The sequence below is a fragment of the Drosophila sulfurigaster genome, chromosome X (genome assembly GCF_023558435.1).
Source record: "Drosophila sulfurigaster albostrigata strain 15112-1811.04 chromosome X, ASM2355843v2, whole genome shotgun sequence".
In the NCBI taxonomy this organism is placed as follows: Eukaryota; Metazoa; Arthropoda; class Insecta; order Diptera; family Drosophilidae; genus Drosophila; species Drosophila sulfurigaster.
The window spans coordinates 22,145,546-22,164,228 of record NC_084885.1 but is presented as its reverse complement, the minus strand read 5'-3'; the positions used below and the strand labels follow the sequence as shown (position 1 = coordinate 22,164,228).

Below are 18,683 nucleotides of genomic sequence, written 5' to 3'. Positions count from 1 at the left end.
GCTTATTTACTGTGTGACCGTTGTTGATATTAAACTACTAAAATACATCGGGCAGTACCATATAAAAACGTTTGTTCTTCGCTTTGGCGAATATTATTTTAAGAGTGATGAAAACAAACTTATTTAATTCCTCAAAATACTACTTGTTTTTAAAATGCTATGATACAAATGGTTTTTGCAAAATATTCGTTAATTAGGTGTAACCAGCTCATAATCAGGAAAGTCTTTCTATTGGTATATTGTTCCACAGTTTCTGATATATATTGGTATTGCGTAGTAGTATTCAATAAAACCGTATTTACAGGCAACTCTTTGTATGAATTGAGTCATTCTTCTAATATGTTTAAATAATTTGCTAAACTTACAATTAATTTATATTTTTCTAATTGCAAAACACATCGATTTTCAAAAGCAAACCAACAAATTACTCAAAACAAAATATCGTATCATCGATAGTTGTCATCGATGTTTCGCCACCTCTAGTCCGGCAGTCTATCGCCCGTCGATTTTCTGAAGTTTTTCTCTCCTACCAAAACCAACACAAGTGTTTTTTTATGTTTTAAAAAAAACATACGAAAAGCGAAATCAATCACTGCTAACATTACGAGCTTAGCAAACGAAATTGAGACAAACAAACCTCAACAGCACAGTCGCCAAACGATGTAAAAACAATGCTTAAAAACGAAACGGGCCAACAACAACGAGCAGCGAGCAGCAGCAGCTACAGCGAACAACAGACAAAAAGACTCACATACACACACTAACGCGCAAGAAACGCAAAAAGAAACGAGAAAAAAATAAAATCAAAAAAGAGAAAAAAAAGGAAAAGCAGCAGCAGCAGCAAATTTATGCGAAAAGAAATAGCAAGAGAGAGAGAGGGAGACAGAGGTGCGTGCTATGCTGCTGCCTGATACCAATAAGAAGAGTTCTGCAATCAGTTTAAAGTCAACACAAGAGCTGGGATTCCAATTGGAACTTGTCAGCAGCAGCAAAAACAACAACAATACAAACGTATTCAAGCTGCGTTGTCGTTGCCTATTACAATTTTAGAGTGTGAGTGTGTGGCCTCTGATTGTTTTCTATTGTGCGTGCGTGCGTATCTTGCTTGTTGCTGCAAGGGGGCGGGGTGGGCGACAAGTTGCAGTGAAATCGCTGATCTGCAAATACAACAACAACAATAAGAAGGCGGCAAACAACAAACCAACTTGGGTAAGCGTGGCGCATTGCACAAGTGGGCGTTACCACGCCTCTATATAGATATTGACATTTGCTTTTCACATGTTGCAGCTTTTGATGCGGATGCGGCAAATCGTTTAGCAACAGCAGGAGCAGCAAGCACTGGCCATGCTCCCCATCAGCGAGGAGCAGCACGTTGACAATGGCAACAACAACAATCAGAAACAACTGCAACTGCAACAACAACAACAGCAACACATTCTCAATGCCGATGATGCGGCCGCCAATGGTCTGGTGGTGGATGAGGATGCCGCATTGGCAGCGGACGCCAGCCTCTGGACCGCATTGTATGACTATAATGCCCAAGGCGAGGATGAGTTGACGCTGCGTCGCGGTCAAATTGTTGTGGTGCTCTCCACGGACAGCGAAGTCTCTGGCGATGTGGGCTGGTGGACGGGCAAGATCGGTGATAAGGTGCTGTTGCATTATACACAACTCATATGAATCATGCACTCTGTATATACTAACCGCATCTATTTATATGTGCGTGATTTTTTAGGTTGGAGTCTTTCCGCGCAACTTTGTGACGGACACGGATCCCATGCAGTTGCCGCATGAAATTGAATACAAGGAGCTGGACATCAAAGAGGTCATTGGTTCCGGTGGCTTTTGTAAAGTGCATCGCGGCTACTACGACAACGAGGAGGTGGCCATTAAGATTGCCCATCAGACCGGCGACGATGACATGCAACGTATGCGTGATAATGTGCTGCAGGAGGCGAAACTCTTTTGGCCATTGAAACATCGCAATATTGCCGCATTGCGTGGCGTCTGTTTGCGCACGAAACTGTGTCTGGTCATGGAATATGCACGCGGTGGCAGTTTAAATCGCATTCTTGCCGCTGGCAAGATACCACCAAATGTCTTAGTGGATTGGGCCATACAAATTGCACGCGGCATGAATTACTTGCATAGCGAGGCGCCGATGTCGATCATCCATCGCGACCTGAAGTCATCCAATGTGCTCATCTACGAAGCCATCGAGGGCAATCAATTATATCACAAAACGCTGAAGATCACCGATTTTGGACTGGCACGCGAAATGTACAACACACAGTGTATGAGTGCGGCGGGCACATATGCCTGGATGCCGCCCGAAGTCATCAGCCGGAGCATGTACTCCAAGTGAGTAGAGAAATGTGAAGTACAGAATGAATTCAATTTTAATAATTTACTGTCCTACAGATCCTCGGATGTGTGGAGCTATGGGGTGCTCTTGTGGGAACTTATCACTGGCGAGACGCCGTATAAAGGTTTCGATCCGCTCTCCGTGGCGTATGGCGTTGCTGTCAACACGTTAACGTTGCCCATACCAAAAACCTGCCCCGAAACGTGGGGCGCACTCATGAAGAGTAAGCGTTAGAGCTGGCGAAAAAGCAATTGTATTAAATTCTATTGATCTTTTGCAGGCTGTTGGGAAAGTGATCCGCATCGAAGGCCCGATTTCAAGAAGATTATCGAGCAGCTCGAGAGCAGCGCTTGTTCGTTGTTTACGCTGACGCCGCAGGAATCGTTTCATCAGCAGCAGGAGCTATGGAAAAAGGAGATTGCCGAGGTGCTACACGATTTGCGCGAAAAAGAAAAGGTAATCAGCGTCTATAGAATGCGCCATATATTGTATATATATAGATATACATCAAGAGCAGCTCCTATTTATATATAGTACATCTCTATGTATTCCCTTTTACGAATTGTAACATCGCGATTAGTCGCAGCAGTTTCCTACTTTCTCTCTCTCTCTCTGTAATAATCTATTTGTTTTAACACTTTCTGTTTTTCTGTTTTCTTTCTAAAACCAAATATCGAATCGAATTTCCATCCACTTCAAATATTTGTTAACCACATATTATATACATATATATATATATAAAAAGCGTTTCCAAACCATCGAAGAGGTAAGCGGCGTGTGCCCCAAAAATGGTTACGTTTTTCTTTCCTTCTTTGTCGCGTTTCCTGCTCGCATTTCGTTTTGTTTTTGCGCTGCATTTTTGTTTTTGTTTTTCCAAAATTGGTTTAGTTTTGATTTTTAGTTTATTTCCTTGTTTACCTCTCACAATCCTCGACGCAAACAAAACAAAACAAAATCAAATTGAATGTGTAATTGCATGACTTGTTTTTTTTTTTTCCTGGTTATCTTTCTTTTTTTTATCTTACCACATTTCGAGTTACTGACTGCACTGAACGAAAATCGTTTTGTTGTCTTGTCTTGCCTTGTTTAGTTTTGCAAACCTTGTGTACTGATGTCGATTTTCTTTTCTGTGTTTAGGAACTGCGCAACAAGGAGGAGCAACTGGTGTTGATGCAAAAGAAGCAGGTGGAGAAGGCCAACAAGTTGCATCAGCTCGAGGAGCAGCTGCGACAGCGTGAGATCAACATACTTGGACGCGAGCTCATCATGCAGCAGGTGCAGCCGGTGCCATCGAAACGCAAGCCCAAAAAGATCAAGAAGGTAAAGCACATCATACAAATATTATGGTTATAATTTGAAGCGATTGTTGTCTTTTTAAATCTATCAATTGTTTAAGAGAATACATAGACGAGAAATCTTTATCGACTGTATTTTGAACGGTTCATTCGATACGATATAGCCATGTCCGTCTTTCTATCTGCCTGTCCGTCCGTATGAACACCTAGTTCTCAGAGACTATAGAAGATAGAGCTACTATTTTTTCGATAGCACTTGTTATGTTTGCACGCAGATCAAGTTTGTTTGAAAATGTTGCAGAATTTATTTAAGAAATACTTTTGTATGGGCAAAAAGACCTACTTACTAGGGGGTTAGTTGATTGGCTGACAATCTGGTATATGTTGTAATTTACGGTATATTTAAATCTATATCTAGTATATTTTGCACTCTATGGTATATTTTCAATGCAGTACTATATACCAAATATAGGATTAGCTATATTTTAGAGGTATATTTTTTGTCACTTTTTCAACAAATTTTAAGTATTTATAACAATTTAATAAATTATATTAACTTGAAATGCGACTTATTAATAATTTTGTGGATCGTTGATTTTTTTTCGTAGAACCCAACGCTGATATAATTTATATTTACATCAAATAATTCCACTAATTACAATTATTTGTTTTTAGAAAGCACAGATCTCACTGCCCACGGGTTTTCGGCACACAATTACGGCTGTCTGCGATAAAGTGGAGCCTCCTGGTTCGCCCTCGCTCTCCGGATTGCGCATTGTAGCACGTGAGTACTAACAATTGGAATTTCCCTCTATAATCGAGCGTCATTTTCGTGTGGCAAGCCATAAAAAAGCCGTCTATACATTGCAATTTTACCTAGTGTTCTATTGCACATATTCCTTAGGTAAAAATACCTATGTACATATAAAAGTTTACAAAGAAAAGAAAGGTTTAAGCATTCAATTTGGTGTTAACTGTGAAAAAATATGCTGGAAAAAAAACAATGTAAAGTTTATCGAGAATGTAGCCAGAAGTTGTATGTTTCAATTCCACTTTGTTCCTTATTAATTTGTTGCTCAGAAACACTTGAAATGGATCACGGCAAAGAAAAATATAACTTGCTAAATGTTTTTTTAAATGTTCCGACTCCATTTGTTTCGGTGAAAAGTTAATGGAATTGAAATACTTCGATCAATTTGCATATATTTCCTTAGCAGTTATGTTGATTTTCTAGCATGCATTTATATTTTTCTAAACTATGAATTATTATTGCTTTAATTTTGTTGTGTTTTCTATGTTATTTTTTTTCCTTTGTTCTGTTTTCTGTTGTATTTTATTTTTTTGTTTCATTTACTCGTTTCGTTTGGCGGGTATTCAGTGACTGATGGGCACAAGAACAAGACGTGGGGACCGTCGACAATGCATCAGCGTGAGCGGTCATTGCTGCCGCCCCAGCTCGGTGGCCAGGCGCCCGAATGGCCACCGCAAAGCTCAACGCACTCATCATTCAGCAAAAGTGCGCCTAATCTCGACAAGAAGCAACTGACACCGGTTGCTGCCAATGGGGGAGCGATGATGATGGTGCCACATACCTTGGTGGGCAGCTCCAATGTGGGCAGCATTGCTGTTGGTTCAGGAGGAGTAGGAGTCGGAGTCGGTGGAGTAGGAGGAGGAGGAGGCGGTGGATCGGCGCCAACAACACCAATGTATTTGGGTGGCAGTGTGGCGGCCATTGGAGCGGTGGGTGCTGGTGTGGCGACAGGTATACCATATTTAATACTGCATACCAAGAACAACAACCAAAACATCAACAACAACAGTAGCAACAACAGCAGCAGCAGCAACAACCACATCAACAACAAGAACAACAACAGCAGCAGCAGCAATCACAACAACCACAACCACAACAACAACAACATCAGCAATAGTAGCAATAATAGCAATAGCAATAATCATAATCATAACAAAACTAACAACAACCATAACAGCAGCAACCACAACTCGCCACGACTGAATCTGAATAACGTTAAACGCCCGCCTGCCAGCAGCATTTATGGACGCGCACGCAGCCAGGATTATGGACTCGATCACATGGCAACGTCATCGCCGCCGTCGTCGCACAACAATTACAATCATTACAATCACAATCATCTCAATTACAATGTGTCGCATCTGCTGTCCGATGATAGCTCCGAAACGGACACTTTAACCCCAACGACCGGTTGCTTTCACTTTCTCAAATCGAGCGCCGGGGTTGCCATCAATCCGGATGTGGCCAACGCACGCTTGGGCGGCAGTCTGGGCAACAGTCCGGCTGTGGGACGCAAAAAGCTATCCCTAGACAGTCAACAGCCGCCGCCGATGACGACAACGACTTTCGTAAGAACAATGCAGCCGTCAGCAGCACCGACAACATTGATCATAACACCGCAACAACTGGGAACGGAACGTTCCGGTGATAATAATACGTATGATCGTGCCTTCTATCGCGATGTGGTTAAAAAGATATTGGCAAGCAGCGAGCGTGTGAATTCAAAATCGAGCGGTGATCTAACCATGTACAATTCATCCACCCGCTTGACCGAACAACGTTTGGGTGTTCCCTACGATTACGAGTATGATTACGAAGATGCGGAGGAAGCGCACGAAGGTCGCTTTCAACGCAATGCATCGGGTTCGCAATTCCCCCGACATTGTTTCTTTCGCGAACAGCAACAGGAGACGTCGACGACGACGCCGCAACGCAACGCAAACGATGATTACGATGAGGAAGAAGTTGAATGCGAAGAGCAGGATCAACGTCACATGCATTCGCATTCGTCATCGTCGACTATTGACACATCGGCGTCGGCATCGGTCACGGCCTCCACATCGATGGCGAGTCAAATGCGTGCCACAACGCGCAAAGGTTCGGTAACCTTTCAAATGGGCGGCAGCGGAGGAGGAGGCGGCGGCGGTGCTGTTGTGCCCGTTGAACTGCCCAGTCCCAGCCTGAGTCAGAGCACAAGTCTGAGTCACAGTCAACGTCATCAGACGTCAATAGCTTCCATTAGTTTCGCCACCAACTACAGTTCCAGCGATAATGATGATAACGACAACGACAGCGATGATGAAGCGCCAACGATGGCGCACAATTACGATGATGATGATAATGATGATGATGGTGGTGGTGGTGGTGGCATATTGAAGGATGCTGTCGACGATGGACAGAATGGCGCATTGATTCTCGATAAGAATTGCATTATGCACACACGTAATATGCTCGATGTGCAGCCGCATCCCGATGTCATTAAGATGAAGAAATCGTTGTATGCCGCCGAACAGCAGCGACAGCACAAGAAGCAGAAGAACCGTAAGAAACAACCTCATCTACGTTCGCTGGCCAAATCGAAGTCCATGGATGCCGATGGCAATGACAAGTTGCAATTGCAACAGTCACAGAATGAGCAGCAGCAACAACACCACTCGACAAGTGGCATCAAGTTCAAGTCGTTGATGAATTTGTTTACGCGCAACTCGAAGAAAAAGTATACGAAGTTGGGCAATGTTGGCGTTGGACGCGGCGTCGGTAGTGGAAGCAATGCCGAATTTTCTGCCATCGATCCGTATGACGCAGAGTTGTTGCCAGCATCGGTGACGGACGTGGCAACGATCACAACGACGGGGGCAAAGCGTAAGAGCAAAAAACCCCAAACACAATCCTGCGAGCAATTGGAGCGATTCTGATTTCGGATTCGGTGGCAAAACCAAAAAAAACTACTATTGTGGTTGTTGTGATTCATTTATCACTCACTAAAAAAAAAAAAAATTAAAGTGAAACTGCTGCTGCGCTGCTGCTTTTAACCCTTTTCTACAACAAAAACAAGAACAACAAGAACTATATAATGCCAGCATACAACAACGCCCATTGTTTTATATTAAAACCATAGACTAAGACACATCATCACACGATCACACACTAGACTCCCTCAAAACTTGCATACCTACCTATCGTAACATACAAGTATAATCATTAACGATAACAAAACTTAACTTAATACGAAGACATCTTAAAACGTAGCATTGGCTCGCCCCTCGCTCCCCTTGTGTAAGCTCCTAGATAACGACGACGATTTTAGGCTCAAAGCCTAAAGATTTAAGTCGCAATATATTATACTGACAATAGGATTTTCAAATACTCGATAAAAGAACTTAATTGCCCAGAACTATAATCTCAACAGAAACTATTTGCAAGGCAGGGAAAAATAAGAGAAATTATTTAGAAGGGAATGATGGAATGATAATTCTGAAGGAAATGCAGGAAAGTCAATTGAGAATGTGAAATTTAATGGCTAGTTAGTTATATCAAATGAATTCGAATATTTTCAAAATTATGACGATTATTTTATCAAATGCGCATAATAACGATTGCACGTCATAAATTCCCCTTTTTTATCTTCTTTTATTTACAATCCTCTGTTTAAACAAATGTAAATTGCAGTTTTCCAATGAGCCCTACTATTATATATAAGATATTTTCAGTTGGTTGGATTTATTTATCGAGGAGATCCAAAATGTGGCATCTTTTCAGACTTCTTACTGTTAATCTGTTGTCTACTAGACTTAATCACTGACGTTTATATCTTAAAATCCTAGCTTATATAGTTAGCAATCAATTCTAAAGAGACTTCCTCCTAGCTTAGAATCTGACGTTGAAAATTTCCTAAAATGACTGTCGTTTATTTCTTCAAATGATAGATGTCGTCCAGCCTCGTTTTGAAGAGTTCTTTTCCCAATTATGATTCAATTCAACATTTCTGGGTTCGGGATTGCGCTTGTTGACAAGTAGAGTGTTCCTTCCTAGCTTACAGAACCCATTTGTATTATAGACTCGACTCTCGCTTGGAATGTCAAGTGCATTTTAGGCTATGCATAAAATGCATTTTGGGATCTTATCTTGTCCTGCAGAACGCAGTTCCTTGTCTTATTGCCTGCGAAAGTAGATAGAAGTCACATCGACACAGCGAGATGATTACATCGTCGACGACACTGCAAATAAAGTTTGAACAGAAAATGAATATTGCGAATTTGAAAGAGCATGGGGTAACCCTAAGAATGGGAGAGAATAAAATCAGGTAGCATCACCAGTGAATAGCGAAAGAAATGAAAGTAATACGCAATACATAAAAATGCTCAGGTTCTAAAAGATATTAATATTGAAATTGATCTAGATGAACTGCTTACACAGGGAAGGGAGGGAGGAGATAACAGGACAAACATCGGGGATAACGAAAGAAAGAAATGAGAAAAATGTTAATAACATATAAAACACATAATACGGCAATACTATAAAGTTGATATGATTAATTTGGTAGAGTTCTTTTGACATTTAAGTGAAACGTTTTGTTTATTATTATTATTATGATCATTATTATTATATATATATATATTTATATATCGTATTTTTTTTTTGCTAATTATACACATCACTAATATGTACAATATAAACAACAATCAACATATTTATAAAGCAAAGAAGAAAGCAAATACATCTTAGTTGTGTTAATAGCATTTGTTTCTTTTTTTAAAAAAAATATACGATTCTTTCGTCTACTTAGTTTGTCTCGCAGTCTACATACGTAAATTTTTGCAATTCTTTTTATAATTTTTGGTATTTTGTGCACAATTTTGAATTATTTTTGAATTACTTTTAGTATTTTATTTGGACAAAAAGCGAAAAACAGAAATAACACTGTGATGATAAAACAAAAAAAAAAAAAGAAAATAATAAAATTATTCAGAAAAAATGTATTATGATAGAGTTGATTTTTTTTTTTGTTTTATGCTTGATTGTTTTTTTGTTTGTCTACACCTTAATGTACTTTTGTGTAAGTAATTTCCATTAGAAAAAGGAAAAAACCAAACAAAAAGCATGAGCAAAACATAAGAGGATAATAATAATACAAAACAAAAATTGACAATAAAACGAAAAAACCAAAAAAAAAAAAAAAAAAAGAGAACTAAAATGCGAATGTGATTGATCAATCAAACGCGGTGTCGGTGGGATTTTGCCTGCGGTACTTTCCCTGCTCCTTATTCCCACTTCCGATTATTCCCCCCAAAAAGTTAGTTTAAATTGTTTAGCCACTGTTTACTCAACACTATTTTGTCAACACTGTTCATGCTGCTGTCCCATTGGATCTCGATGATCATGATGATGATGATGGTGATGGATCAACCATCGACAGGCTATCAGGGCAACAACGGCAAGGACGATTGGCGCTCGGGGGCAACCAACATGCCGATCATGTCACCATCGCCGTATCTCCTCAGTCGCTTCACCACCAACGTCCCGCTGCCCACCTTATACGCGGGCGACGCGGCTCGAAAGCCCAAGTTGTCGGTGATTGAACTGCTGCTGTACAACATGGCATCGCTTCTCGCAGGCGTCGCCGCCGGCTACGATGTGCGCATGTCCAACGTGTCACCGGTGCATCCCACGCTGCTCAGCGAGTTGCCTGCACTGAAGGCGGCACCCAAGGCGCCGTGTCTGGAGTTGCAGGAGCAGGAGCAGCAACAATCGCTGTTAGAGTCGCAGTCGCAGGCGCTGACACGGCAGGAGGAGCATGACGAGCAGCAAGTGGATGGAACAACTAGGCAGCTCAATCAAATATCAAATGCGCCAAGGTAAGCCCAACTAATCCGTAATTCTAATATATAATTTTATATAGTATTTCCTTTGTCTTGCTATTATCCTATTGCTATTGCTTTCGATTGCGTATAATTTCATGCATGTGTTTTACCTTTTTTTTTATATTCTATACTTAAAACTAAGAAGATTATATATCTTCCTATCGATCATCAAATTAACTTATAAAATGTCTTACTAAATTCAACTTGTTCAACCTCACAATGTATTTTGCAATATTTCTCATAAATAGTATCCCTTTTTGGTTCACGTTTTTATACCCGCTACCCATAAGGTAGAAGGGTATTATAACAGGTAGAAGGAGGCATCTTCCGACCCTATAAAGTATATATATTCTTGATCAGCGTCAACAGCCGAGACGATATAGCCATGTCCGTCTGTGTGTCTGCCCGTCTGTCCGAACACCTAGATCTCAGAGACTATAAGAGATAGAGCTATAATTTTTTTTCGACAGCATTTCTAATGTTTGCACGTAGATCAAGTTTGTTTTAAATTTTTGCCACGCCCACTTCCGCCCCCGCAAATCAAAAAAATCGAATAACAAGCGTAAAGCTAGAGTTACAAATTTTGGTATATACAATAATAACTATAGTAGTTATGATTCCTGAAATTTGGTTGCGATCAGATAAAAATTGTCGAAGTTATTAAAGAAATACTTTTGTATGGGCAAAAAGGGCTATTTACTAGGGGTCTTAGTTGCTTTGGCTGACAATCTGGTATATTGTGCCGTCTATGGTATATTTTAAATGCGATACTATATCGATATACCAAATATACCATTTGGTATATTTTTAATATTTTTTGCAGTATATTTTGAGAATAATACCGCAAAACATATTGATTTTATTCAAAATGGGTAGCGGGTATCTCACAGTGGAGCACACTCGATTGTAGCTTTCTTACTTGTTTAAGAATATATTAGTTTTCAATTCTAGTATCTCTCCTCTTTATATACCTGCTATCCATAATATATTCTTTATGACCCCAGTAAATTTAGTTTCGATAAGCGAAAGAAGATACTCAATAAATAATTTGATGATATCTTGAATGGAATAATATTTTCATATACCAAATACAACTTTCGGTATATCTTAGTATTTTTGGTATATTAATGTGGTATATTAAAAAAACCGTTATTTTTGTATGCCTTTGTATATTTTAAATGTAATACTACGTCAATATACCAAATATAACATTTGGAATATGATTTCATTGAAAATGAGTATCGGATACTTCACTTTCTTTTTCTCGCTTGCTTACTTGTTTTGTATTTGTTCGGTATATTAATTTGGTATATTTTAAGAATATCACCTAGTTTTCATTTTCGAAAATTAGCTTTTGCTTTGCATGCTATGCTTTTTTAACTTGCTAAGCCTTACACTCTTTTTTAATGAATGTTGTCAACTGAATGTGCAATCTTCTTCCTCAACTCTCCAATAGATATGCGCCGCTGTCGGATGCGTTGATGACGACGTCGTCACAGAAGCCACAGAACTTGGCGCAACGTCGCGTTGGCGGCAGCCAACCGTATTACACGCCCGTGCAACGCACGCCGCAGCATCAGTTGCACCAGCAACAGACGCAAACGCAGTCGCAACAGCAACAACAACAACAACAGCAACAGCTAGTGACTGCCACTGTGGCAGGACAAGTTGGTGCCGCCGCTGTGATGGCGCCACAGACTGTGGCTGCACTTTATGCCGGCTCCCAGCCGCCGACGCCGTCGCCACGTCGTAAGCTGAGCAGCAGCAGTTGCAACAATCCAACCACAACAACAACAACGGGTGGCGGTGGCGGTGGCAATGACGGCGTCTTCGAGGAGTTTCGCGTGGGCGGCGGCATTGGACCGCCGCCGCTTTATGCGCCCGCCGATTATCTGCGCAACGGACCCAGTTATTCCAACGATGGCGGCGGCGGTGGCTATCGCAATGGTTACTTTGGTAAGTTGAATTCGGTTCATGCTCTCAGATCTCAACTTAACTCAACTACAATTATTTCCCCCTCAAGGTTCGAATTATTTTCCCTATCGGCCGGAGCTGAACTTTACGTACGAACGCGATTGTAAATCGTATCCGGATTACAGCTACGATTACAATCATCGGCTGCCGGATTACTACGACTATCATCATCATCACCATCACCAGCAGCAACAGCAGCAGCAACAGTATGAGGCAGCGTCAGCAGCTGTTGTTGTGCCACTGCAGACGCGCACGCCGCCACCACGGGTGCCACAAATGGGCGTAACAGCGGGGGGACATCGACGCACACCGTCAACGGTGTCGAACAATTCGAATGTGCTGCTGGAGCATGAGGAGCTGATGTACGATTACAACAATCTCAATTTGAATGTGCAGCTAAATGTGGATTACGATGGCAGCGGCGGTGGTGGAGGTGGTGGAGGGGACACAACCAGTTTGCCACCACCAACTGTGGCAACAGCCGCAACGCTTAGCAAACAAGATTTGTATGCGATTGGTTCGCCTAAGCTCATCAATCGGATGTTGCACAGTCCGCTGGCCAAAAGTAAATATGCGCCCGTGACGCGACCAGCGAGTTTGCCCTTTGAGCAGCATGCACTCAGCTATCAGCAACAGCAGCAACAACAGTTGCCACCACAACAACAGCAACAACAGCAGCAGCAGCAACCACAACAACAACAATTGCAACTGCAACCTGGCAAACTGCGCAGCTCGATGAAAAAGTACAACAGCAATGGGGGCAGCAGCATCTCATCGCAGCAGGGCACGCCCACAAATCCCACGCCGCCGGATTCATTGACCAGCGACGATAGTTCGTATCTGAGTGCGAAGGAAGGTTCGATTGGTTCGCAGCACAGTCGCGTTCGCTTCAGTCCCGAGGCGTATCTCGATGCCAATTTGCCGCTGCTGCCACGTCGCATGACCACTACGTCACCCAGCAGCAGCAGCAGCAATCCGGCAATCCAACAGCAACAGCAGCAACATCAACATCAACGACATCATCGTCATCATGGCTCCAGCGCCAGCACACCATCGCCATCGGCCTCGTCGTCATCCTAGCAGGCGCGTCTGGCGCTAACTTTGCAGTTGGCGCGTAGCCCGGGCGCAGACGTCGTTGGCGTCGCTGGTGTCGGTGGTGGCGGCGGTGTTGGTGGCGCCTCCAGTTTGGCACTGGGTCTGGCGTTGCATCAGCAGCGGGTGCCCTATCGCTGGTATTCGGGTGCAAGGCGATCGCGGTCCGCACACTACGAGTATCGACTCTGAGCGGCGAGGAAGCGTTAGCAACGGGAGCGACGGAGCAGAGCGGGAGAGAGAGTGGACTACAGCGATAAAGACAGAGAGAGGGAGAGATAGAAAGAGAGATAGATAGATAGAAAGAGGAAAACAGAAAGAAAGAGAGAGAAAGACAGTGAGAGAGAAATATAGAGAGATAGGAGATGTAGAAAGAGAGTGAGATAGAAAGAAAAAGATGAAAAGAGAGGGATATAGAAAGGGAGAGACGGCAATAGAATGATCGAGACAGAGATCTATATATAGAGAGAGAGAGAGAGAGGTCAATAGCGTGATTGAGAAAGAGAGTGCGACTGGCAGAGAGCGAGCAAATTTTTTGTATAGTACATTTTATACCTCAAGCAAGCGTACATTAGAGCGAGAGCGAGAGCGACAGAGAGTGAGAGAGAGATGGAGATGTAGATGTAGAATCAACATTGTAAATGTAGAGGGAACACCGAAGTTCTCTGGCAGCAACAACAAATTTCTAAAGGTTTTTCAATTCCGTTAGTTCGCCAGCGTTCTGCAAAAGTTTCCTAATTTTTTTGCTACTAGCAAATATTCAATGTCTTTCTGCTCCACATCCCAACGTAACTTTCCATAAAAATCGCCATTTTGTTGCAACATAACCTCACTTTTGCTATATCCAAGCTGTCCAGAGACTTCTACTTCAGCCAATGTGCGTCTGTACATACATATATAATAATATTAATGAATTACAAAAGTATGTTCAGTTGAATTCGACATATATACAACCAGTACATAAGTATATATATACTGTATAGTATAGAAGACATATGCGATTTGTATATTGTAGCCCTCAAGTTGTTCACACGCAAAATATAATGTACGAATATTAAACGTATTGTATAAGTTTATGCTACAGTTACATACTATATAGACACATACATATATATATATTGCCATCCCCGACTTGTGCGATTTGCCTTAAATATATAGCGTGAGAATTAACAAGATATATATGATATGTGGTGTGTGTGCATGAATAACCCACGAATATCCCCCTCTCCTCGGGCGAAATACTCAAAAACAAAACAACAGCATCAACAAAAAAAGCCTTATACATATATGCCGATACATCTCCGACTGTCTCCAAATGCGTTACGCCTCAAGCCACGCCCCTCGAACAACAATAATATAGGAGAGAACTAAAATGAAAAAGAAGATAGCTAGATAGCGAGAGAGAGAGAAAGCAAATAACAACAACAAACACACCAATAACTCCATTTTTAAGTCTGAACAAATTAACGTTTATATAAAGATCTAGAAATACATATATATACAAATATAAATATAATATAGAATGTATAACAATGATATATATGTAGCTCGATATAGAAACGCGTTGCTAACAAACAAGAAAAAAAACAAAACAAAAGAAATACAAGAAACCCTTAGATCTAGGTTGATTAAACTATAATACTAACCCTATACAGATATTTATATATATATATATATATACATATAGAAATCCTGCAGTATATAAATATAAAGAAATTTGCAAGTTTCCGAGAGAAAAAAACAAAAACATTCATATAATATTATCAAATTTTTGACTACTACAAAATACATCCCAAATACGCGTGTATGTATATACTATATATAACTCTGTACAACTGTATATCCCGATATGTAACTATATAATGCTTATACACATTTACTTAATTGCAATTCAATTGGTTTGATCGAGGCGACATAAGCGACATCAAGTGGAGAGAGAATGTCACACCAATTTTTTTCCAATGTGATAAAAAAAAAACACAAGAACTGCATTTTTCTCTATAGGTTTTTTTTCCATGCTTTATAGTCAAAATGTTGTACCTTGTAGTCCCAAGGAAGACTATAATAGAACTGATTGTCTGTCGGTCTTCCCAATCTCTAAACGAGATATTTCAAATAGAGCTTTCTTTTTTAACTAAATTTCATGCGAATGTGACATCTCTGAACGCTAGATGGCGCTGCTCTAGCGTCGAATAAAACTCGAGAGATATTGTATGTTTTTTGAAATGCTTGTTCTCTAGTTTTCATATGTTGTATCGAATTGAATTGTTTGCCAAAAAAAAAAAATACAACGTCAACTAACTATTTAAACTAAACCTAATAACAATTACTATTATCATTTAGACAAATTTGTTGTTCATGCTCAAAAGAAAAAGAAAAGAAAAACAAACTTAGTAACTGAATATTCCCAACCTCATCGAGTGTGCTATATATCAAAAAAAGAAATATATAAGAAAACTAAAACAAAAGAAAATAATAATCCGAAGAACCATTAAAACAAAAACCAAAAAACTTGTAGTCGAATTGCCTTTTGTTGTCTGTGTCTAATGTATTTATTATTGCAAGTTGAGTTTGCCACAGATCAGAAACTTGAACGGAAACAGAATTAGTATCGGAATCGGAATCAGAATCTAAAATCAAAATCGAAATCGATCGAACAGAGTTTTGATTTGGTTCGCTAGCTAGATATGGTGTTTTTTTTATAGGGTGCGCGCGCCTATAAATATGCAATATGCAATAATAAAATGCCGCTTGCGACTCAGTTTTATGTACAAATTAGCGTTTAAACAATTAACAATTAATTAATAACAAATTCATTTGAATCATTCAGAGACCAAAATGCAAAACAAAAAAAAAACCGAAACTAAAAATATTATAATTGCAAAAAGAAATAAAAACTACAACAAACTATTTTTATACATACCAAATGTGTTTCATTTATTTTTCTAGGATTTTACATGGAATTTGTGACCTTACAAGAATCATTCCTAAATTTAATAGTTCCTTGCTTTATTGCTTGCGAAAGTAGATAGAAGTCAAATCGACACAGCAAGATGATTACATCGTCGACGACACTGCAAATAAAGTTTGAACAGAAAATGAATATTGCGAATTTAAAAAAATTGTTAAACATAGAGCATGGGGTAACCCTAAGAATGGGAGAGGACAAAATCAGGTAGCATCCCGAGTGAATAGCGAAAGAAAAGAAAATAATACGCAATACATAAAAATGCTCAGGTTCTAAAAGATATTAATATTGAAATTGACCTAGATGAACTGCTTACACAGGGAAGGGAGGGAGGAGAGGATAACAGGACAAACATCGGGGATAACGAAAGAAAGAAATGAGAAAAATGTTAATAACATATAAAACACATAATACGGCAATACTATAAAGATGATATGATTAATTTGGTAGAGTTCTTTTGACATTTAAGTGAAACGTTTTGTTTATTATTATTATTATGATCATTATTATTATTATATATATATATTTATATATCGTATTTTTTTTTGCTATTATACACATCACTAATATGTACAATATAAACAACAATCAATATATTTATAAGGCAAATAAGAAAGAAAATACATCTTAGTTGTGTTAATAGCCTTTGTTTCTTTTTTTTAATATACGATTCTTTCGTCTACTTAGAATCATGCCAACCTTTATAACCCTAAATATAGCACGGAAATGGTAAAACAGAAAAAATTGATTTAAAAAAAAACAATAAAATCACATTCATTCCCTATTGATTTTAAATTTCAATTTTCATAATATTAATTAATGCTATTTCTCTTTAGGAGAAAATTATGAAATCAATTCTTAAATTGTTCCGCTCAACTTGTAAATTCTCTTTTAGTTCGCCAATTCTTTATTAAATGATTTTTCAACATTTCTAGCTTAAATTCCAAAAGAATTTCTTATTTTCGCAGTTGAGTTTCAATCATAATATAAAAATTGTTATATATAAAATTGTTCGTATGTTATAAGAAATTCCCTAATTTCCAATTCCCTATTAGTTCCACTCAACTTGTAAATTCTCTGTCAAGAGTTTCGCTTCAAGTCCGCCCATTCTTCATTAATATCTATAGCTTGAAACACTTTAAATTCAGCTAAGAAAGTTGATAATTGTTGAAAAGCGTTCAATTAGCTTACCTGACGAAATTCGCTGTAGTTTTCACTGGCATTGATCAATTCCCTTTCTCTCTCAGCTTGCCCCCAAGCGGCGGCATCTTCAGCGTTTTCGGCCAACTGGCCACAACAAGTGACCAGGTTCAAGAGCATGAGACAAGAATTATTGTTGCGGCCAGTTTGGCCCAATTGATACGAGCTTCGTTATTTTACCGTTGACTTTTAGCAAGTTGCCAAAGTGGAAAAAGTGGAATGGAAAGGCAGCTGGCAGATAGCAGTTGGCAGTGGTCTAGTCTAGCCTGGCATCGTGGACGACGTCGTCGTCGTTACCAACTGTTGGCTGGCTGGCAGCCTGTTGTTGCCTGTTCTGGCTTTCGGGACGGCCAAATGTTCTTCTGCTCTCGAGCTGACAAGTCCAGTGCCCAGCGCCGTCGTTGTTTTCGTTGTCATTGTCGCTATCGCGGTGTCGGTGTCGGTGTCTCCAACGCAAACTTGGCTTAAATCATTATTAATATCATCCATCCAGATTTATCAAAGTTCATTCTTTTTTTGTTCCTTGATTGACCGTTTTGTGTTGTGTTGAATCTGAGTCTTGTATGTGTGTGTGTGTATGTGTGCTTATCTAATTATTGCTGGAAATAAATCATATTATTGGGGTAAGTCACGCTCTTGCTTTTACTATCAACTGCTTAAGCAACTCACCTTTGGGCCAAGTTCGCCCAAGTTGCATCTCCACTTCCATTTACATTTCAGTTGCACTCGCTACGAAATTGGCCTTCGCCTATTTTGTAGTTTGTGGCTTGCAACAAAAAAAAAACCTGTTGCCTTGTGCTACATTTCGCTGCGCAGAAAGTAAACCAATAAAATCAGAACACAAGTGCTTCTCTCTCTCTCTTTTGCTCTCGCTCCTTGATTATCTCTCGCTGTCTCTATCAGGTCGCAAATCTAGGCTGCACTTTAATTCTTTGCAAAACGAGTGCAACTGCACCTTGGGCGATGACTGAAAATAGTAAAAGTTATATAAAGATAACATATATAACGAATTAATGGTATATTTTGAATACAATAATATATGAATATACCAAATATAGTATTTGGTATATTTTCAATATTTTTGCGGTATAATACTTTGGTATATTTTAAAATTAAT

At 39.8% G+C, this 18,683-nt stretch overlaps 1 protein-coding gene and 1 long non-coding RNA gene across 2 annotated transcripts; one reads left to right on the top strand and one right to left on the bottom strand.

Annotated features, from left to right (window-relative positions):
• Positions 1 to 433: 433 nt before the first annotated feature.
• Positions 434 to 15,736, top strand: LOC133847094 (uncharacterized). The gene is made up of 11 exons (XM_062281887.1): positions 434 to 1,209; positions 1,288 to 1,650; positions 1,736 to 2,361; positions 2,422 to 2,588; positions 2,646 to 2,821; positions 3,503 to 3,685; positions 4,336 to 4,444; positions 5,039 to 5,422; positions 9,888 to 10,326; positions 11,789 to 12,288; positions 12,356 to 15,736. Exons 2-11 carry the CDS (start codon positions 1,345 to 1,347, stop codon positions 13,384 to 13,386), a joined length of 3,921 nt encoding a protein of 1,306 aa, XP_062137871.1. The 5' UTR covers positions 434 to 1,209; positions 1,288 to 1,344; the 3' UTR covers positions 13,387 to 15,736.
• A 1,621-nt stretch (positions 15,737 to 17,357) lies between these two features.
• On the bottom strand, positions 17,358 to 18,546 carry LOC133848351 (uncharacterized). Its single transcript, XR_009895255.1, has 3 exons — positions 18,236 to 18,546; positions 17,558 to 18,165; positions 17,358 to 17,493 (listed from the first exon to the last, which is right to left on the bottom strand). It is a non-coding gene; the product is annotated as an uncharacterized LOC133848351 (long non-coding RNA).
• Between the last annotated feature and the right edge of the window lie 137 nt (positions 18,547 to 18,683).

Coding starts and splice junctions, on each gene's coding strand:
- LOC133847094 (XM_062281887.1), top strand. CDS start 1,345: ATGCTCCCCATCAGCGAGGAGCAGCACGTTGACAATGGCAACAACAAC. Junction 2,362..2,421: donor AGCCGGAGCATGTACTCCAA/GTGAGTAGAGAA, acceptor ACTGTCCTACAG/ATCCTCGGATGTGTGGAGCT. Junction 3,686..4,335: donor AGCCCAAAAAGATCAAGAAG/GTAAAGCACATC, acceptor ATTTGTTTTTAG/AAAGCACAGATCTCACTGCC.